At 39.5% G+C, this 23962-nt stretch overlaps 1 protein-coding gene across 2 annotated transcripts in view; it reads right to left on the minus strand.

The window, feature by feature from the left end:
• The window catches only part of PLEKHA5 (pleckstrin homology domain containing A5), a 198964-nt gene extending 185201 nt beyond the window's left edge, over positions 1-13763 (minus strand). For both annotated transcript variants that reach the window (XM_087814772.1, XM_087814773.1), the window contains exons 1-3: positions 13579-13763; positions 13353-13432; positions 11050-11107 (exon numbers count right to left, since the gene is read on the minus strand). In XM_087814772.1, the coding sequence (XP_087670898.1) occupies positions 11050-11107; positions 13353-13432; positions 13579-13670 (230 nt within the window). In that variant the 5' untranslated portion in view covers positions 13671-13763. The remainder of the gene's footprint in view (positions 1-11049; positions 11108-13352; positions 13433-13578) is intronic.
• Positions 13764-23962: the final 10199 nt, after the last annotated feature.

Consider the following 23962-nt stretch of genomic DNA (forward strand, 5'->3'; position numbering starts at 1 on the left):
CTGTCTTAAGCCACTAAGTTTTGGGGGCAGTTGGTTATGTAGCAGCAGATAACTGAAAGACTAATCGCTATTCCAAACCAACTGAATCACTAATAGCAATCCACCTAATCTCTCCATCAGTTACCTTTAAATTTCATCCAATCAAGAGAATTTATTGCAGGTATGAAGAAATGGTCACACTTTCATAGACTCTCATATACCGTAGGAGAGAACATAAATCTGTACAAATCTTCTGAAGAGCAATTCGGCAAAATGTTAAGTGATGAACCTTTTAAAAAGCTCAAATCCTTTCCCAATAATTCCAAGTCTAGGAAACAGACATGCATATCTGAATGTTATGCAAGAATTTTTCTCTCAGCAAAAGGCTGGAAACATAGCCATCTAAAAATAGAGGAATGATTAATCTATTATATATTCATAAGACAGAACATCACAGTTAGTAAAAAAATCTCTTTAATATATGAGGACACACCATATAAATTTAATTAAAATAGTATTCAACACAGTATTAGCAATAAGACCCAAATATTAAAAAAATATATGCATATGATTATGCATATAATCAGAAATATGAATAGAAATTCTCTGTGCATAATAGGAGTGGGTGATTTTTATCTTTTCCTTCTTTATACTCTTCAGTTTTTTCCAAATGTTCTATAATAAAAATACATTACTTCTATAATCAGAAAAAAACACTTAACATTATAAAACAGGTTAGAAAAAAGCACACATACTAAACAGAGACATATTATTTATTTGATAAACTTACTGTGTAATTTAGAATCCTCTGATATTTCTTTACTACATTTTTTTAAAGGCCATAATTATTAGAACGCATCTATATTCTGTGATGGAACAACTTTTTAAAAAGTAAATGCAGTACAACAGATGGATTTTCAATGGAGAAAAAAACTGATATTAACATGTTACTTTCCCTCTATCACTGCTTTGTACTATAAGAACTGGGCAAGGAGCTCCTTATTTCTTTTTTTTTAAAAAAAATATATCTTTATTGATTTCAGAGAGAAGAAGGGAGAGTGAGAGGGAGGGAGAGAAACATCAACGATGAGAGCCTGGCCAGGCGTGGCTCAGCGGTTGAGCATCGACCTGGGATCCAGGCGATCAGGGTTCGATTCCCGGTCAGGGCACATGCCCAGCTTGCGGGCTCACAGCCGATCAATGACTCTCTCATCATTGATGTTTCTCTCTCTCTCCTTCTCCTTTCCTCTCTCTGAAATCAATAAAGATATATTAAAAAATAAAATAAAAAAATTCAACGATGAGAGAGTCAAGAGGAGTCATCGATCAGCTGCCTCCCGCATGCCTCGGACCAGGGACCAAGCCCACAACCCAGGCATGTGCCCTGACTGGGAATCGAACCAGGATCTCCTGGATCCTATGTCAATGCTCAACCGCTAAGCCACGCCTAGCCGGGCTCCTTACTTCTTTTCAAGACTCTGCCATGCTGGCTTACTTTACTGAGTTTTGAATTTTAGGTTGAACAGCTTTATAATATTTAATAAAATGGGTATTATATGCACCTTCGACCAAGTCAGCAAACCCTGTTGGAATTGATTCAATATGAAGACTAAAACCATTTTTTATCTCAGAGGTAAATTCTCCCTTTTTTATTTTTAAGACCATGCCTATCCAAAGAAATAATATGCGTAATGAATCTAAGTCATTTGGAAGGGAAAGGGAAAACAAAACCCATGCAGAACATCATTGGGAGGTATGTGGTGAGCAAGTCTGGTAGCACATGACTTAAGCACTGACACTGGGAATTATTCTCTGAAGTGGCCAATAATTTCGGAAGAACCAAAGGGAATCCCTGGCCTACCATACCAGGGTGGAGTTTTGAACCCAGTGAGATTCTATTATCTGGTTTCCTCAATCTCCCTTGACCATGACAGCCAGTATAAAATTGGTTTTTATTGTTTCTTCCTCAGACTTCAACAATTCCTCTTCATTCTCCCAGGTCCAGGCCTAAACCATCCTGCACATCTTCAACTACTCTCCCTGAAATGTAAGGCAAAAGCTTCCTTAAAGAGCAGTGAGAAGTCCAGAGGGCTTCTTTTGGGTGCTTCTACAGTTACTGGCCATTTCAGAGAATAATTCCCAAAGAGTGCAGAGGTTACTCCCAAGTGGCCAAGGAGTTCCCCAAGTGGTTCATGAAATTCTACCATCTGTACAACATGAGGCCTATTTTCTATTTCTATGTAGACTTGGTCTACATCACTTTACACACACTCTTCACGACAGTATAGGCTTCAATACCTCCCTTGTTCTCTGGAAACCATAACAGCCTGAACTGTGAAAGTATCTAAATGGAAAAAGCATGGTCTGGGTTTCAGCTGTCTCCAAACAGGACTCAGGGGTCTCTGCACTATCTTGGCTTTGTCACGGATCTGGTCCTACTACCATGAGGCCTCTGGGCAGATCCTATCTGCCTCTCAAAGAAAAAGCACATAAACCAAACCTGACCAACAGTTGGTTGACTAACTCACACTGAGTTGGATAAATGTCACAAGGAGAGTATTTAAATTTCACAAAGAGCTAAATTATAAAGTTTCTGAATAGCATAAAATCAGGTTGACTGTCATCATCAAAATTCATTCACTGGCCTGGCTGGGTGTGGCTCAGCTGGTGGACATCGACCTAGGATCAAGGAGGTTGAGGTTCGATTCCTGGTCAGTGCACATGCCTGGGTTGCGGGCTCGATCCCCAGTCTGGGGCATGCAGGAAGCAGTCAATCAATGACTCTCTCATCATTGATGCTTCTATCTCTCTCTCTCTCCCCCTCTCCCTCCCTCTCCCTTCCTCTGTCTGAAATCAATAAAGATACATTTAAAAACAAAAAATCATTCACTCAAGAAATATTTATTGAGGAACTACTATGAGAACAGTTTAGGCCAAGGGACTAAAAATATGGCAGTGAACAAGACTGTTTTTCATGAAGCTTACCTACCACATGAAGTGTGTGCAAACAGGTATTAAACTAAGTGCTGCCTTGATTCTAACACATACCCTTAAAATATACTGTTTCTGAAATAAGAATTGAGGGTTATTTAATATAATATGGTCATGTCTCTCTTTCCCCCCTGAAAAGCTGTTATTAAATCAATGGTAACTGATAATCACTGGCAGTTTAAAAGAAATATGGTAATTATATCATTAAATATTTAATCATAATTCTAAGTACTAAGTATGAAGAAGTTTAAGGAGAGAATCTGACAGAGGACAAAACTTGCTCTGGAGGGGCTCCACTAGCTCTCCAAAATCTCGTCAATGACGCTTTCAAAGTGCGAAGCTGGAAAATGTGTCTTCTCCACTCAGACCTGCAATGGCTCATCTCTCCGAGTAACAGGCAATCACATCAACCAATGAGGCCCCCAGAGTCCAGCTCATTACTCCGTTGATTTCATCTCCCTTTTCTCCATGCTCCTTCCTCCCCACCCCTGTCCTGATTCTCTTACCCTGCTCTATTCTTTTTTTCTTACATTTATATGTTCTTAGATACTATACAATTTACTTATTTGTTTCCTTGTCTGACATTCTCTCCCCTCAGCATCCTACTCCCCAGAAGGGTAGAGTTTTGGGGTCTTTTTTGGTTAGTGATGTATCCTAATCACCAAGGCATATAATTATGAGTTCAAAATGTGGTGAAGAGAAATGAAAGTAGGAACGCATCAGTGGATGACTGATTGAAAGACCTTGCGGCTGGGACTGAAATAATAACTGAGATCGGTTGGCCAAGCCTTGCTCTCTTCTTGATGGGAGACAGTTAACTTCAGTAACTTCAGCTGCAGTTTTACTCCTTTTTCTAAATCTCCATATCATATCAATCCCATCCCAAGTCTTTCTTTAGATATGGCAACATAGGTTATGGTTTAATCTCAAGCCTCAGATGCTAATTATTCTTCATCTTTCAGGTGACTTTGCACTGCTCTGTTCTGACCCACTCTGGGGATTTCACAGCTCAACTTTCAGAGGCAGGCTCATCTCTGTTTGTGAGAAAGGCCTCTTCCAGTAACCCCCATATTGAGCCACATCCTCTTAATATATCTGGTCAAAGCATGATATATATTTCACAGCACTTATCATAGTCTACAATGATATATTTGTGGTTACTTTATTATTGTCTCTCTAATTTAACTATAAGCTCCTTAAGAGTTACGGTCCATGTCTATTTCACTGACAAAGCCTCAATCACTTGGCACACAGTATTTGAATAAATATTGGATGGATGAATATGGCATTCCCCATCTGGCTCTATATATACAGAGAGTCAATTAGGTAGCTGAGATAGGATTTTATGGTGGGAGGGGGTTGTATTTCTTGTTCATAAGGGAGGAATAGAAAGTAATGCTGGGAGTCCTATGGAAAGGCCAGATTTTAGCAACCTACAATGCAATGCCCAACAGCTCAAAAACCAAACCATCATTAACACCTCCATTTAGAGTTCTCCCTCACCACCTATTCCCTTATTCTGGTCAAGGGTACAACAATCATTCCTGTAGCCACTCAGGATTCAAAGGCTTTGAGTGACTTTTGACCTCTCTTTCTCTGTCAACCTCCTTGAGCTCAGCAAGATTTCTAAGGCCTGTCAACTCCTTTTTAATATCTTTGATGAATGGCCTCCTTCCTTTCCATTCCCGCTGCTACTTGGTTCAAGCAACTACCTCCCTAGATTACAGCAACAGACCCAGAATTGATCTCCTTGATTCCAGGCTTGTCTTTCTCACTCATGCTGCCTAGATTAAAATCTCCCTGAAAACCTTCCTTTCATACTATTAATGCTACACCAAAGGACATCTGCAATGGCTTGCCTACAGAATAAAAAGCTCAGCCTGACAGTCAAAGATCAGACATAACGTAACTCCAAATAGTATTCCTTGTTTTACCTCCCATCATCCTAGCATTTTCTATGGTGACATCATTTACCAGCAGGGTCGTTATCAATCTTCATCACACACTTGTCACACACATTATACACATCCCCACCCCTATGAATTTATCCCACCATTCATTTATATCAACCCATGTGAATTCCACCCATACCCCCAGGCCTAGCAACCCCTTCCTCCTTCCTTCACGCCTGTCCAGGACAGCCCAGCTAGTTTGCCTCTTCCTCCTGATATCTGATGACTCCATCTGACAGACAACTAGTATCATTTTTTTCACACTATTGCTCCAGCTTACTTATACACACATATACATGTAACTTCTTAGCATTAACACCAACTTACACATATCTGATATAGAAATATGAAAAGGTCACAGTAGAAGAGCATTGGTCAACAACAAATGCTAATGAATTCTGTCTTTCACAGGACAGACGGAGGTGGGTAGACAGGGATGTTGACATCCAGCTAGTCTCCAGGGCCTCCAACTCTGACTCTTCCAACTGATTTCATCTTTTTTCTACTCATTTCTTCCCTCTTCCTAAACATATACCAGCTTTGAGAAGAAGAAGAAAATACACAAGGGGTCTATCCAAGTTAGGGGGAAAAAATCATTTGAATCCAGAAAGAGTTCTCAAAATGCAACCATTGGGTTGTGGAGACGCAATTAATTCCTTCAAAGACTAGGAGCCAGCATCGTATCAGCATCACAGACACAGCTTACTCAGAGGGGGACTGGGTGCTAGGCATTGCTATCCATGGGAACTCCAAGGAGAGGACACCAGGAAGGTCTGGTCTTGAGCAGTGGTCCTGAGACTAAAAAGTCAGACAATGGGATTCCACAATAAAATTCACTGCGGTTGGAAGTCCTGGTATCCCAGCCTTGAAACTCTAAATGCATTTTATCAACGGAACACTGTTATTTATGGTAAACTTTCCTAATCTGTCACAGAACACTATTCTTTCCCTCTTTGAAGATGCCATTTTAAAATCATGTTTTTTTTCCATTTTTTGTTTTAATGTTTTTCTCCTACTAGACTGTAGGCTCCAAGAAGGCAAGGTCCCTGTAGTGTGGTTCCCCATTAATTCCTGAGCCCCTAGAATAGTGCCTGGCATTTACTAGGCACTCCTGAGTGGATGAAAAGGAATGACCAAGTTCCAAGACCCTGTCAATATATAATACTAGTCAATAGGTTTTTTGAAAGTTAAATAAGCTTTTACTTGTAAGCTGGTCTGCTATCCTAACTACTGCATTCGTTTCTATTAAAGAATACCTCTAGTCTCAAGCAACCAACTTATGGAGGGATATATATTGTAGCACCTGCTAATAATGCCCTGTATTTTTAGGTATAGAAGGGTTTTAGCCCAGAGCCCTTAATTTGAATGCTAGTGACTAGTATTGAAGGTTTATGATCTACAATAGGTCTTTAACCTCTTTAAGTTTCAGTTTCATCATCTGGAAAAAAAAAAGGAACATTACAAAAGGATATTGTGAAGGTTAAATTAGTTTAACATTATGCTGAAATGCCTAGCACTAAATAAGTCCATGTTTCCCACTCCTCTTTTAATACATGTCTTTCTACTACAAACTCCTTGAAGGTTGTTCATAGTTGTGTTGTGCCTACTGAATTAGTATAAAGTGCTTTACGTTTGTAAGAATTACATATTACAGTCCAAACTCTGTTATGAAAATGAAAAAGAAATACACTGTCTATGAATGGTTCTGAGCAGTATACAGTTATTGCTTTAGTAATCAAAAACCAATTATAATATTACAGTGCTAAGGCATACCAAACAATTTAAAATAAGAAATACATAGTAATATATTCTAACATTCTTGTGGCAATTTTTTTATGTTCCCCATCTTCACTATATTTTGTATTGCAATAATCTATGAAGACACACTTTTTTTTCTCACTTACAACCTTAAATGAATGGCTACTTCATGTCAGAATTCCCCTCACTGCAGCTTAGTTTGAAATTCTCAGCACACATTAGATCTAGCTACCACAGATATTGAAATACAATTTCATTAGTCAAAATCAAACACTTCTCTATTTGCATATCTAAGAAGAAGTTCAATCTTCAGAACTTAAAAAAAAATTAAGTCAAGGAAAAAGCAATATGAAAATATAACCTCAAAGTTTACATACTATTTTATTATCCTACAGTGACTTTTTTTCATCTCCCATCCTGCCACATAAAACAATGACCTTTAAATAATCAGAACAAAGTTTCTCACTATTCAGAGGACACTGTTTTAAGATTTACTGGGCACTTTAAGTTAACCATCTCAAAGCTTTGAAGCACAAAGGAATAGTCAATGACACATCCATTTTAAGTTACCATGACCTGTCATTACAGCATCATTAAGTGATATTCTCAAGGAGTAAGCAGAAAGCTTTATAACTTTTAAATATATAATGTTCTGTACTTTATGGGCTAAGGTATTTGAATACTTCAAGCTACACTTTATAAATTATAAAACTCAGACAACTATTCCTAAAGATGTGTAGCATGAATTAAGTCTTAAAAGCAATAATAGAAACTCAATAATCAAATTCAAACTGCACACATGTATTTACACACACACACACACGTAATAAAATAATTGAGAGGCTGGCTAGCTTAAGGTACACAGAAAAACTCTACTTTTCTCAGAAAAAATTAAAATATTAAATATTTATATTTAAGATAAATAATTTTCAAATATTAACATTTTTTTTGGCCAAATGGATTTAGAGTAAAATACATTCTCTATATTACATATTCTGTTACCTAAGTGTCAACTTTTATCAAAAACCAATTTCAAAAAGTATATAATGTAAAATGATTATCCAAATTATATCTGTACAACTCTTACTCTAATCAGGTCCTTTGTTAACAGTTACACTGTTAACTGTTTCATGCAGCTCTGCAGGGAAGGTAACAAAGGACAAACTGCAGCAACAGAAAGAAAGAAAGCACACACAACTCTGCCACTGCATACTTCATACTTATCTGTGGTTATCTGTAAAAGCTTAAAGAGAGAGACTAAAATAGCTAAGCAGAACAGCAAAGCTAAGTAGCTTTCCCTGTTGCCCACATCATCTCTTCTTGCTGCTGTGAGTTCATGATTTTGTAGATTACTGTAAATTCCCAGAATAGTGTAAAATTCAAATTTAAAACTGGGGTAGAATTTAGAAGATGCCTTTTTCAGCCAGCCTAATTAAAGATGTGAAGACTGAGATGGGTAGGGGGAGGTAGGAGACGGTGGAAAGGGGATTAAAAAAAAAAGAAAAAACATGTGAAGACTGAGCTCCCAAGTGTTTAAGAGGTTTAAGACCACTGTCCATCTTTACCGACTCTTCCCTAGTTAGATGCCTTACTGCCCACATTGATTCAATTGTCAATACCAAAATATTATCCAAAGACAGTTCTTTTTGGCAATCTGCCACTGTGAGCAATAACCAACACATGTTCAAGAGAGAAGTAATTTTGAGTTCATTGTTCCTCGAGTCCTTTAGGTCTCCCGTCTTGCACACAGGATTAGGAATAAGCACAAGGCTGACGTGTCTGTTTCTGGCCTATCATCCCTCTGCCCACGTGAACAAAATCCACTCCGCTCACTGTATCACCTCTTTTTCTTATAATCTGGTCCATAACCTTTCTTCATGTAAGAACCAACAAAGAGAAATACATTCACCAATATTAATCACTTTCCTGCTTCAGATTTCTATCCTTTCTTCTACTCAGAACATTCGAAATGCTCCTGCTGTTTCTCAATCTCCCTTCTTTGTGGACTGTAAGTTCCCAAGGCATGTTTCTGTTGTTTTATTATGTCCTGTGACAATGAACACAGTAATTCTTCCTACTACTTTCATGATTAAAATGAGATTCAGACGTGGTAATATAAGTGGAAGCGCTTTGTAAACTATAAACGGTAAGATAAAAGTAGTGCGACCCTGTTTGAATGATAAAGCATCCCTAATTGCTCGTAACAACACAAGTAAGTAAAAAGTTTCTAAGAAATTACAGCCTAGATGAGGAATACAACTAATCTTAAAAGAAAATCATCCTCTGATATAACCCAGAAAGGAGAAACAGTAGGATCTACCATTCAACAAAGCATATATTTTAAGTAAAATAAGTTTACTGAGTGATATGTTTTTATAATATGTTCAATTTTAAAACAAATTACTTTCGCCCGGCCAAATGTGGCTCACTGGCTGAGCATCGACCTAGGATCCAGGAGATTGGGGTTCTATTCACCATCAGGGCACATGCCCGGGTTGCGGGCTAGGAGGCTGATCAAAGACTCTCTCATCATTGGCGTTTCTCTCTCTCTCTCTCTCCCCCTCCTTTCCTCTCTCTGAAATCAATAAAAATATGTTTAAAAAATAAATTAAATAAATAAATAAATAAATAAAAATTACTTTCATAATCTAAGTTATTTATTGTTACTTTTAGACACAATTACTGGCTGTCTCTTAATACCACGTGACTAAAAACCGCTATTTAAAAATGTCCTCAGAGTTAAAGTAAAGTTACAGCTGACTTAATATTGTCCTCGTTTTCCTTAGAAACTTACTTAGGTGTGCCACTTGAATAAGATTCTTATTGTTTAAGTCAACATAAAAGAAAGTCTGATCAAAATGGCTAGTAAAACAAAAGAAAACTCGGTCTCTCCAACAGCTTAGGTTCTAAATTAAGACATACAGAATAACATTTTGCACTCTCAAATAAACATTCGCCTAAGAATGTACACAATCACAGAAATTAAAACATTACTGAAGATGGCTGTGTTATTCCTGTACTTGTAAGACCAATGAGGCTTATGTAGTTAAGATGACACTGGGTAAGAATAAATGAACTCCACCTTCAGAAACATCAACACTACATCCAAAAAAAGAAGCATCCCCTTTCAGGCCAATAAACACTCACCTTAAATTAAGATGAAAATAACCACTAGAAAAAATACTTGATGATGCTGCACTTTACTCATACCTTTCATTTTTAGGCCATCTAATAATGTATACCACAATCTCCAAATACAAGATGTAACTGAAAAATACGTAGAAGTACCACACTTCTGCTTTCTCTATTTCTATATCCAAAAGCAAGCATTCCTAATACCTATAAATATCCCTTGACATTTCATATAAATATCATTCTAAAGAAATGTTAAGGCCATACAAGTAATTATAATTTAATGGAAGCATGGCATAAACTTAGAAATGTCATTTAGCAAAATACCTTACAGGGCCTGATGAAATAAAGGTAACTTTAGCTGGTTGTCTGTTATTATTAATAAACTACTGACATCTCAGCCAAACCTTGTATTCTCTTTCAAGCTTCCATTCCTTAAAATTAAGCCAAAAATTTTAAATCAAACAAAAACAAGCTCTTAAGTAAACTAGCTTCTAATTGAAAATAAAGATAAAACCACCTTTATTTTCCCTTGGGGGGTAAAAATTTTTCCTACTTCATTTGACCTCAAGCATTGTATTTGTCTTCAAGTACTACCAAGTTAACTGTGAATAAAAATTAATTCAGTATTTCATAGAGTAAGTTCAAAGGTCAGGACTGACTGGTCATCTCTCCTCTGCATGCTCCACTGAAAGCCTTGTATTCAATCACGAACATCAGTAACACATTTAGACACAATTCATAAAAACTTAGATAAATTACAAACAATGCTCAAGGGATGTTTGTGAAATATTCAGTATTTACTCATTTTCACTTTCAGCCCTGTCATTGTTCATCAAACCGTAACGTAGCTTTCCATCAGTTTTGTTACTTAATAACTGCTCTGAATAAAAAACACATGAACAGAACTCACATAAAAAGGAAAAAAAGATAGCATGCTAAAGACAAAAATATTATAATGCCATATCACCACCCAGGAATCAGAAAGACCAAAAATCTAATTGTGGTCATAAATGATTTCATTTCCAAATCAATGAATGTCCAGGCAAATAACATTAAAAAACTAAGAGTGTCATCTTTTCTCTCAAAATTCCAACACCACATGAAGGATAAAAGGTCCGTATTATATGATAAACCTTAAAAAATCATAATCCTATCTAGACACACAACTATTCAACTGAAGATTAATCATGACATTAGAATTACCACGGAAAAATACATAATAAAAAAAACTCACTTTATATAGTATCTTGCACCTTCAAAAGTATATGCTTCTTCCCAGCCAGTAGGCAAATCTAAAAGACATACATTTCACAATTAGTATCACTTCAATAGGATAACAAAATAAATTTCAATCCATTTTAATTATTCATTTTCATGATCAGCCATTTTCATTTATTAAGTAGACTTCTAACAAAAAAAAGTGTTGGGTTGGTAATAAAACTCACAGTAGATATGATTTTTAGGAAAATGGCAAATTGAAAACCATCAGAAAAGTATCATAATATTAGAGATTATCTGATATGATTATACACTTTAATGATCAGAATGGAGAGGAACTATGCTGACATCCAAAAACCAAACGAAGCCTTCTAATCCTAGGTAAAATAACCATGAATGGTTGGCCAAAAAACACATACCAAAAAAAAATAAACCCTGTCCATAAAAGGTAACACCTGCTTCTTCTTAGGTATATTGTGTCTAGTTGAGACCATACCTTTCAGCTACATAAATGAATTCATCCAGGAAGTTTCACTGATGAGAAAGAACTTCCTAAGTACTAAATTAGGGGAAAGAAATCTGACATCACATACTTACACATGTGTGTTTCTACAGATGTGATTTTAAGAGATGTAAAGTTTCAAGTAATAAACCTGAATAATTCAGATGAACCATGGTAACTTTATTGCATATTACTTACAAATGGCTAGTGGCTTGGATTTAATCATAGTACCTCTCTGAAACAAAAAGCCATTGATGTGTGTACCAAACCAGAGTCAAAGCAAAGTAAACCAAACCAGAAAAAAAAATTTTTTAAATCATGATCATGTTTTTAAAAAATTAACATGAAATTATAAAAGAGAATAAAATCCTTCTGTGGTGTCAATGTTATCAAATCTATGGGGGTAAAATGGGATACACATAACTAAAATAAGCAAGAAACAATTCCACAAGATAATTAGGTTAAGTAACTGAAATACTACATAGTCTTCTAAAATAAATTTGTTACTATCCAGAAGGCAAAGAGGCCAGCAAAGCTGAAATATGTATGCTAAACACTGAAAGGTATATTTAAGTCGAAGACTGCTTTGGGGAGTTAAACATGACAGTGTTATTAGTCAGAAATGCCTTAAAAATGTAATCTCATGTTTGCTACACTAACTTCCCTTTCCTCCTCCACCTTTTTGCAAATTTAGAGACATTAGTCACTTTAGTGCACTCCAGATTTACAAGAAAAAGCAGGTTTGTTCAATATCCTGGCAACTTTAAGTTACAGAATCCCAGAGTTGGAGAGAAAGTAGTATCCTGCAAGGCAGCTCTAAAGGACTTCTGAAGCCAGCCTCACCTTCGACCCAAACTGTTCTCAAGCCTCTCCAACCACCAGATTTAGAAGCCGGCCAGTAAGAGAACACATGTTACATTTCAAAGACAAACAAGTTTCACGAATGTAAACAAAGAATGACAAAAGAAAGCCAGACCAGCGCTGAAGCTACAACCAGCCCTTCTCCAGCTCAACTCACATTTTAGGATTCAAACAGGCTACCAAAGGCACCGGAGAGACCCGCTTCCCCGCTGATCCCCTCCAATTAGGACACAAATGCCCACACATGGGACACCCCCTTTGCACGCCCACCGCCTCCTGGCGGTAAGCGCAACCTCGGCGCTGCCGCCGGGGACTTTGATTCCGGCTGGCCGGCAACTGCGGCTGCAAAAGCCTCGCCCGGCTGCTACTCCAGTGGCAGGAGGGAAAGCGCCCTGCATTTCCTGGGCAGTTCTCGGGCAGGGATGATCGCAGCACCCCCAAACTCCACTCTTCCTCCCCGGCCAACCACCGACCCACTAATCCCACCTAGGAGGAGGAGGGAGCTACACCGCAGGAGGCAGCTCTGCCGGGAGGAGGCAGAGGATGGGAACGCGCTATCCCCGCGGACCAGGGGCAGGGTCCCGGGCCGCAGGGAGGGGAGAGGGAAAGGACTCCTGGAGGTTGAAAGGGGGGAGATTTGGAAGGGGAGGGCTCAGGAGTGGCTGCAGGAGGAACAACTCAGGCTTCCAGGTAGAGGGGAATCGGCCACCCTGGGGACGTGGGGATTGTCCAGGCTGGGATGGGGAGAGGGCGCAGTGTCCAAGGGGTGATGAAAGGCTGCGGAGAAGAGGCGTCCAGAGACTCGAGAGAAGTCCGGCGGCGGGGACCCCGCCTCACCTCGCCGCCTCCCGGGGCCGGCGGCTCGGGGCAGGTTGCCGGCGGCCGGCGGCCCGGGCTCTGCCGCCTCCTCCCGGCGGAGCCCAACTCCGCTCGGGCCCGGGCGGGCTCAGCGTTACCTGTGCTCTGCCGCCGGTGTCCGGTGACCACGGCCTCGCCGGTGACGGGGTGCAGCCAGGTGGTGCTCTTCGCCTCCTCGCTGCAGGGGCGAGAGAAGGGGCAGAGACCCAACGTGAGTGGGGGCGCGGGAGGAGCCGAGCGGCTGAAGCGGCACAGCCCGGGCTCGCCCCCCCCTCGCCAGCCTCCCGCACCCTCCGGGCCCCCGCGCCGCCCCCGGCTCTTTACTTGATGAAGAAGACTCGGCCGCCCCTGGTGATCCCGTAGGTCCAGGACCGGGGCAGGGAGCAGACCCACTCCAGGTTCAGATCCGCCGCCATGTCTGATCCCCAGCCGCCAGCGCCGCCGCCTTCTCCTGCTGCCGCCGCGGGAGGAGGGAGCGAGCGAGCGAGCGGAGGGAGCGCGGAGCGAGCGCGGCTCGAGCGCGCCTCCCCGGCCCGGCGCGGCCCCGCGCGGCCCCGCGCGCGCCCTACCCCCTCGGGCGGCGCCCGCCCCGCCGCCCCGGCTGGGTCCGGCCCGCGTCGCCGCCCCTCCGCATCCCCGGCGGCCGCCGCCGCGCCGCGCCGCGCCGCGCCGCGCCGCGCCGCGCTCGGGGGATGGGCCGGCGGCGCCGCGCCCGCCACCAGACCCCGCCCTCGCGCCCCGCCCGCGCTCCCGCGCCCCTCTCCCGGGCGAAGGTTCCGGGATCGATTTGGAAAAAAAAAACAACCACCGCCGCTCCCGCCCCCAGGGCTTTGCCCCGAGGCTCCCCGCCCCGGGCGCCGGCGGGCGAGCGTAGTCCCCGCGCGCCCGGAGACTCTGCTTTAAACCGACAAAAGCACGGCATAGGAGCTTTGTTTTAGAAGATCTCCTGGGTATCCAAGAGATTTTTACTATATACATATATCTTTAAAATAGAAACCTGTTTTTATTAAAGCACGCTGACGCCTGTTCGCGTTTGTGTTTTGTGCGCCTGATATCAAAGGTTTGACTAGTTCCCAGACCGGTGAAATGCAAGTGGATGCAGAGTTGACAAAACACATTTTCCTCTTCCTACGCCCCTCAAATCATACAATGTTTTATAAAATAAAATTTTGCTTTTTTTCCCTTATATTTTAAGAAAAGGTTCGCTTATTGTCAATCCGGATTTCTACTTTCCTTTCTCTCCCATAAATTACAATAATAGCTAACTTCACCGAGTCCTTGAAAGGGTGTACATTTTAAATCCACACCACCCTATAGATGCTTTTATAATCCCCATTTTCCGAATGGGAAAAATGAGGTTTATAGAAACACCAGCTTGCCCAAGGTCATAGTAGTAAGTGGCAAGCCTGAATTCAAACTGGCTCTAGTATTTCAAGTCTATTTGTATAACCACATCGCTATACTTATTTTCAAAATCTTGTTTCACACTCCCCACCCCCCACCCTACTCCCCGGCCTCCTTTTGTTCTTTGAGCAAGAGAAGGGCAGATTTCGCTACCGCAAAAGAGATCTTCTCCCTTAACACCACTTAAGAATACTTGCCTCTTCCTATTGTGTCTGGTCCTCAGCCACTCTTGGAATTGCTTATGCATTTTTGCAGCAGGATGGCTCATTCCAACAGGATCCACAGTTCAATTATAATAGTACTACTGTACTTGGTATTCTTAGAGCACCTTTTTTCTCACTAGTTTGGGGTGCCCCCAAAGCATTATCTCATTCATCTTCCCAGTAGCTCAAAGAGGCAGATAATCTTTTTTAATATTGAAGGAAACTAAGGCACAGAAAGGGTAAATGACCTTGGCCAAAGCCATATATCCAGCAAGTCAGGTGGTGCAGGGATGAGAATGCAGTTTTATGGACTTTTTCACTCTTACTCTAATTCCCCAAGGCCATTGTGTCTTTGGTGAAAAGGAGTCTGCAATTACTGCTATAATTTTCCTGTCTATCTGCATACACAGGGAGAAAAAAATAACGTCACTTTAATACTTTCTCTTTTTGGTTCCTTGGCATTCCCCTCTTTCATTTCACTACTTATTACTTCTTGACATCTTATCTCCTGCCCAGTTGGTGTGTGCGTGTGTGTGTGTGTGTGTGTGTGTGTGTGATTCCTTTTAAAAAAAAAAAGCAATGAATAACTAGCAGTAAATGTTCCACATTACCATCAGTGGTCACTGGATAGAGCATAGCAAGAAAATCAAGGCCTACTGACTTTATACTGTACTGTCATTACAAATTTTAAAAATCTAAAGCAAATCTTTTAACTATCATAATCACTTTAGAAATCTTGTACCTCTTATTCCAGCTATAATGTTTGACTTTTTGATCGTGTGTTGCTGAGAAGTCTTTAAGTTGGCCACATGTTGTATGGGGATTCCTTTTAGCTGCGCATCTTGGCATTTTTAAGATTCATTAGTGAAAGGGATATTTCAAAAAGTGATAGAGATTCACTTAATAAAAACATGTAACTTAAGAAACTGAATTTGCAGTGCTTAAATGGTAATCTAAAAGCTTCAGTACAATTCTATAATATGTCCCAAAGTTTAGGAAAAGCAGTAGATAAAAAACTTGGGGACTTAACATACAAAATGAGGCATGCTTCAGGCTTGGGGAAATTATACTCCTTGTGGCTTCCAGGAACTAATAAAAGTACCTTCATGCATTAGAATGTCAGGCATTCTGGATAATTTTCACCCTTAATGAATAAAGCTGTATTTTTCTTAAAATTTTTCTAAATGCCCTTTTTCTGTAACCTTATTACCTTATCCTTGTCTGCTTTACTCTCCAGTTATGTGTATATGTATGTGTGTCTCCTTCATTGCAGGAGGCTAGGGATCGTGTCTTCCCCATCACTGAATTCTCCTCAACCTTGAGTCAGTACTTGAATGGTTATTGAGTTTCATTTTCTTCTCATGCCTCAACCTCCCAGTAGAGTTATTTCTAAATAACACATCCCATTTTTATCACCCCATACCTCTTCAACAACTGACTCAGACCTAAACTCATATCTAACCCTTGCTGTTTTATTGCACTTTTTTTCATGTTTCCATCCTATGAGACTCTTCAGTTTCTGATATCATAATCTGCCTTTTTGAGGTGTATTATCCTATGGCTATTGCAGCGTCTTTGGAGAAAAAAAAAAGAGGTTTAAAAAGTACTGAGCACTAAAAATAAACATCACTCTATTCCTCTATAGAGAGCAACGCTGTTCTAAAAAGCTTCCAGTTCAAATATTACAGATAAATACACATGGTAACAAGAAAAACTCAAAGGAAAGTTTCTTAAAATATGAAAAAGGAAACAGAACTGGGTGACATCTAAGAAAACAAGTCAATTTCCCCCCTTTTAAAAGGAATGAAAAAAGCATGAGCTCTACAAAGTGGAAAAAGAGACTCTTGAGAGAAACAAATTACCCTTTCTTTCAAAAAAATCTCTTACTCATAAACATTAATGCTTGTTAAAATCTACCAGCTAAATGTTGTGACTTTGATTATGTTGTCTTTCCAGATACAAGGTTTCCCCAAAAAATGCATACACACTTCAACAGCTGATAGCCCAATTTTGAAAATGAAATGTAGCCCAGCTGGTATAGCTCAGCAGTTGAGCATTGACCTATGATCCAGGAGATCAAGGTTCAATTCCAAGTCAGGTCACATGCCTGGATTTCGAGCTCAATCCCCAGTAGGGGCCATGCAAGAGGCAGCCAATCCATGGCTCTCTCATCATTGATATTTCTGTCACTCTGCCTCTCCCTTCCTCTCTCTGAAATCAATAAAGACATTTAAAAAAAAATCAATAGCTTTAAAAAAGAAAAGAAAATGAAATGTATTTTAATAAACACTGCCTTTATAATTATTCAACGTGTGTGTATATATTTTTGGGGGGCACCCTATATATTTGTGTTACCTTATATATTTTGTTACATTATCAATTCACAAAATAAAGAATATCATAAAAAGGTCCTTTAACTAGTCAACTGTAGAGTATTACGTACCATGAAAAGTCATAAGGAAGGGCAGAGGATCCAATTAGCTTAGTGTATGTCTAGGCAGAAGGGTTAGAGATTGAGGACAGGGAACAAAAATAATATGTGAGAGTCAATTTATTAGGGACTTTTTTTCTGTTAAAGAATAAACTGATCAGCCCTGGTCAGTGTGGCTCAGTTGGTTGGAGTGCTGTCCCGTGCACCAGAAGGTCGTGGGTTCGGTTCCCGGTCAGGGCACATGCCTAAGTTGCAGGTTCGACCCCCTGTCGGGAACACACGGGAGGCAACCTATTGATATTTCCCCCTCTCTCTCTCTTCCCCCCCTTCCTCCCTCCTCTCTAAAATTAATTTTTAAAAAAGAATAAACTGATCAGAGAGCTATGAATAAAATTATTTTACTCATTCATTCAACAACCATATACCACATGCCATACATTCTTCTGAGTAATAGGGGTTAAAAGATTTGGCCTGCTTTGGGTAGCTTAGAAAGGGAAATGGAGAAGTAAATATTTAAGCATAGTGTGGGAAGTAGCATCTCTGTCCTTGTCATAGAAATAAACCTTCCATAACAGTGTTTTTCAAGCTTGTCCTGTGAACCACTCGAGGCCTGTCTCAAACTAGTCTTTTAATATTGATGTCTTGGAGAGCTCTTCAATTATGAATGGGGATCACTGAAAGAAATATGTAGCAACACTAGTTACTCTGCCACTGGCTGGTCCCTCTACTACAGCTGGGGTTCTAAACTAAGTGGGCACCTCTCTTGAGGCTGGAGAATAAGAGGGAAGGAGATAGTTCACAGATGTCTTCAAGGAGCTTACATCTGAACCCCAGACTTGTTCAAATTAAATACCTCTTCCCTTACCCCAATCAGCAAAGCTCCAATCATCTGCATCTCTCTCTTTGCTTAAAAGACCAAAATTCAAATGACTGAGAATTAAGAAAGGAAGTATAGTGTAGGGGTAGGCGGCCGGATAAAGGGTGGGGGGCATTCAGTCAGGAGTCTGACCAAATTTTAAATCTGGCTTTGTCATTAATTAGCTGTATGACTCTGAACAAATAACTTAACCTCCATTCCGCATTCAAACCTCTGGATCCTCACCTGTAAATTAATAGCTCTGGCCTATTTAAGATATTACATAGGATTCTTTTTCCCTCTACAGACCTCTGCTTTTATGGGGTGAGCACTCCAAGTACTGAAATTGGGGTTGGACAGACACAAGTAAGATGCCTGCTGGATAGAACTGTTTAGGATTATCTGCTACTTAGTTTGTTAATAGAAAAGTTTGGAAGAGTAATTTACATCATTCTTTCACATGCAATATCGTACTTAACTTGTACAAAGAGCTCTGTAACAGACATTATTAACATTAAAAACAAGAAAATGGGCTGTGTGAAGATGTGTAATATAGCCATTAAGTGGCAGATTTAGGACTTCAACCTGGTCCTTTGGCTATTAGATTTCAAATTCTGTCTACAAGGTATTTCCTTCCTTCCTTCATTCATTGCTTTCTCCTCCTACCCTAATCCCTCTCATACCTACTGCAGCCGGTGCTGCTCTCACCACCTCACTGCACTTGCTTTTCCGAGTTACCAGTGGCCCCCAGTAGGCCGCCAAGTCCAGCAGATGCTTTCAATTTCAGACTTTCTTAACCCCCTGACTGTATTCACGTGTCACCACTTCAACTCCTTGAAACGTGCACTTTTGGGTATCATAACACCACTTCCTTGGAGTTCTGCTGCTCTTGCTATAGACCATCTGCAATAAGGCCACTTGGAAGCTTGTTTAAAGCTTATTTAAATATTGATTCCTGGGCCTTTCCCCAGACCTATTTAACCAGAACCTCTGGGGATTAGACTAAGGAATTGGCATTTAACAAGCACTATGGTGATTCTCATATACACTAACGTGTGATTCTTATACACACTAACCACAACTCCATATGATAATATAGTTGACCCTTGACCAACAAGGTTTGACTGTGCAGATGCACTTTTTTTTAATCAATAAATATACAGTTGGCCCTGATATCCCTGGGTTTCACATTCACGGATTCAGCTAACTGTAAATCGAAAATGGTATTTTTGATCAGTGGTTGGGAATCCCAGTATGCGGAGGGCCAACTTAAATTATACATGGGTTTTCTACTGCATGGGAAGGGGCTGTGGTGATTGGAGCCCCTAACCCCTTGCATTGTTCAAGGATTAACTGTAATGGTTGAATCTACATTTTAGCCTAGACCTCTCTCCTTAGTTCTAGACCATATATCAAGTTTCCTTCTAGACATGTTCCTTCTGGAATATTCCTTCTGAATGTTTCTTAAACAAGTCAAACTCAACAGTCCAAAACAAGTCACTTTTCCTTCAAATATATGTATCACCTCCCATATTCCCCTCTTAGTGAATGGTAACAGCATCCAAACAAATGTCCACATCAGAAACTTTGGAATTATCCTCCCACAGCTAGTTGGTTAATAAATTATATTAATTGTCCATTAAATATATCACGAAATTAGTTCTCTTTTCCCATATCCTAATATGAGCATTCATCACTGCTATCAGAAGGATCTTTTTTAAAAATACTAATCTAATTATGTTTCTTTCTTGCACAAAATCCTCTCATAAAATCCAAAGCCTGTTGCCTGGCATTCGAGGCCTTTTTTGATCTCAGCCCTGCCCTCCCACATGTTAGCCATATGGAATAGCCTACTGTTCTCTGACAAGCCGTGCTCTTTTAAGTCTCTGTGCATGCTACTCTTTCTGCCTAGAATACTTATGTTTATGTTTAAACTCTTAGTTCAGAGTCACTTCTATCAGAAACCATCCCTGATTCCTTTGGGCCAACTTAGTTACTCCTTCCACAATGATACCATATCTTCTCTACCAAATTGTTACTATAGCCTGCATCTCTTTCTCCTCCCTAGGCTCCCTATATGAAAATATTTTATCTACATCACTTAGCATTTAATAAATATTATTTACATGAATGAATAATAGTACTTACGTTTACATAGTGCCCTATATTTTATAAAGCACTCCATATTCTTCTCTTTGTATTGCTACAACTTACCAGTGAGTCATGTTTCTATCCTTTCTTAGATTTAACCTTCTCTTTAGCTTTTTATAGACTATTCTATATAGAAAAGAAAAAATGGCTTGGACCCAAGAGCAACATAGCAGTATGTGCAATAGCTGCTTTCTTTAGAGTATCTACCTGTAACTATATCGAATGAGATACTGAAGGGCAGAAAAGGCTCAGCACTATATTTAATTTATTAAAGGGGTCAATGGAAACTTCTTTTGAATACAAATAAAAATAATATGTATTACTTAGAAAATAAAATACTAGAGCTGGATGAACTGGGGGGGAAATGGGTTTCAAATGAAAAGGGCTAACAAGAATAAAGCATAGCTTACATTTCTTTTTACAGGTGGTGCATGGGTAACAGAGGGAAGGAGACACTGAGCTGTGGAACTCAGTTTGGTGAAAGCCTTGTTGCCCACTGAAGGTCTGCCCCAGGGGAATTGTGTGAGGATATAAACCTAGGAAACAACATTCGTTTGGAGTCATGTGTGTCGTTCTATTTCCAATTGTGTCCTTCTGAGCTCAACATTACCATTTGTATAGAGGAGATAGAATTAGTTATTTATGTTTTTTACTAGAGTCCTTTTAAGAAAGTTTTTTGAGGGGGCAATCTTGATAAAAGGATGATTTTTTAAATTTTATAATTGTCTTAATACTCATCATTGACTAAGTACAATTAATTATAAATTTGTCAGCAATATTTAACATGCTCAGAAAATTAGATGATATTTTAAACCTTGCTGAAAATAAAAGAATTCTTGTTTATAAGCAAAAAAATTGGTGCTAAATACAGGGTATCCCCCAAAAATGTATACACACTTTGAATAATTATAAAAGCCAGTGTTTATTAAAGTATATTTTATTTTCAAAATATAATAGAATCAGCTGTTAAAGTGTGTATACATTTTTGGGGGATACCCTGTATTTTGATAGCTGTAGAAATTCTCTCTATACTATTACTTACTCTGTGGTAACTACCTTTATTATATTTGATGGGAGACCATCTATCTGAAGTGTATTCATCCAATTTAAGCAGTAGAACCTTTTTATGAATCTAATGTAGGGATACTGGAAATATAAAAAAATACAAATTCAAGTTTTGGCCATTAAGGCGTTTCAGTCAAGTTGGGGGAGGGAGGTAGCAGGGAAGAGATAAACAGATAAATACTCTATCAGTAATAAATGATAAGATAGATACTGAGCAAGATAGAAGAAAAAAGCTTGTAAAAACAAAGACCAATTTTGCGACTATGAGGAGAGGTTGCTAGGGAAGACTTCCTGGAGAAAGTAGTACCTGCTTTATGTCGTTAATTAACATTACCTCTGGAAGGATTTCTTGAAATTGGTAAAATTGCACCTGAAGCTCAATCCACTCTCCTCTCTCCCTCTCTCAGCTCTGTTAAGTGTGTTAGTTACAGAGATCTGGAGCCATGTGTGGCAGAAATCAATTGTTTACCTCTAACATCTCTTCTCCCCTATTGGATAGTCCCTGATTTTTTTGTTGGATACATGGGTGCCTGAACTAAAGACATATTTCCCAGGCACCCTATTACCTAGATGTGAGCCCTTGGATTGGCTGCTGGTAAACTGGATGTAAACAGAGAAACGTATGGCAGATTATGGGAAATTTTCTTAAAACACGCCTGGCAAATATTTAATTCTGCTTCTTTCCCTCTTCCTCAACGACAGCTTGAAATGCGGCTAGGATGGCTGTGGTCCATTTTGGATGAAGAAGAAAAGGCCACACCCTAGGGAAGGCAGAGGAGACATCTGGATGTAGCCCGGGTCTCTCAGGACTTCAGGCAGCAGCGCCAACTGAATAACAACTCTGAATGGCTTCCTTCAGGCTGAAGCGTTAAGGAGAAACGCTGAGATATAAATTCTGTTATAAATTCTGTACTGCTCAGATAGAAATTTTATCTTGATTAAGCTAATGCTATTTGGGGGGAGGGGTGTCTCCTGCTCCTTTTAGCTAAACTTATTCTTACCTGACATATCATGTCTATCTCACCAGCCCTGAGCACAATGCCTAGTATGTCAGGTGCTCAGTATTTTGAAAGAATGTGTGAATCTCCACACAGACATCAAAACTATATACATAAAATCTGTCTCATGCATCAATAACTCCTAATTATTTTTTTAGATGAGCCAGATATTCTCATTGCGAACCTTATTTCCTGAGAGTAAGGCAGGTCTTTACAGAAGCTGCTTTAACTCATTCTGGTAATTGGACTATTAATTTCTCTGATATCTTAATTTGAACTATAATAGCCAAAAGTTAGTTGACCTTCCAAATAGCCATAATACTTTACTCTCTTTACAGACTACATGTTGGAAATGCGTTATCATATTATTGCAACTCAGAAGCAAAACTGACAGAAAACTTGAACCAAAATAGGTACTTTTGCCAACTGTGCACTGATGGACATATGTTGTATTGCATTTGTGTTCTGCCTACCCAGCTCTCAGGGAAATGCCCAGAATACCAACCATACCAATATTATCAAAATTCTCCCCAACAATGCTCTGTTGAAAAGCTCTACTTATTAGGGGGAAGACAAAGTTGTCAAGAATATTTATATCATATAGTTTGTTCTACATATGAAGAAGCCTAAAAAAAACAAAAAAACCTTTCAGATTATTCCAGTCCATTACTTGATAGTGTGTTTTTATTTCACATTTTGAGATGCAACAAAAAGCATTAGACTCAGAGATCTCAGATTTGTGTAACTTTGGTGCAGGTTATTTTTACTTTCCAGCTCTTTGTAAGATGGTGGGATGTTTACCCGCCACATTTCATCATGTGTATTGAAACAGATAACATCTTGAAATAGCTTGAACTGCTCAGATATAAATGTTTTAAAATAAAGATGGCATTTCTTTAGAGTACAGAAGAAAGGTAATTTAAATTAGTATAATTTGCATACCGTTCCCATCTCTGAGCAGCTTGCTGTGATTTGTTCTTCTGTCGTCGTCCATCACTTATATCCAAAATGATCACTCAAAAATAAAACTGGAGTAGCATTTGTTCCATCCTGGAATAGTTGTATATTAGAATTGCCCTCTATGGCTCACTTAGGGATGGAAATGAGTTGCTTTTAGAAACAGTTAAGAGAAAGAGAGAGAAAGGAAGAAAATAAAGGAGGGAGGAAGGGAGGGAGGAAACATACTGTACCATGATTCTGTTTATCTATGAGTTAATGCTTTTGAAGCTCAAATTGATTTTTCAAAGCCTTTCTTTTTCTTCTGTTCAGTACTTTCATTACAGACAGCTATGTTTGATAACTCTTTTCAGGCCAGAAAAAATTATCATTAGAAGTAACTTTCTCTTTTCAATCCCTTCACACTTAAAGGTTAATGGCTGCAGTGCTGCAGGAGTAAATATAATTCAGTGCCATTATGAAGCAGAATCCGAAGGGAGAGGCTGAAGGAGCCTGCTGATGGAGATGGGTTAGATAGGACTGAGCACATCACAGAGGGAAGAACCTTCATCAGGCAGTCGGAGTGGCTCTCAAAATTGTTCTAAGGTATTTATGTACCTAAACAGCAGCCTCTTGTTTAGTATTCAGGAAAAACTCATTGAGT

This window comes from Miniopterus natalensis, chromosome 2 (genome assembly GCF_054644295.1).
Source record: "Miniopterus natalensis isolate mMinNat1 chromosome 2, mMinNat1.hap1, whole genome shotgun sequence".
NCBI classification, from domain to species: domain Eukaryota; kingdom Metazoa; phylum Chordata; class Mammalia; order Chiroptera; family Miniopteridae; genus Miniopterus; species Miniopterus natalensis.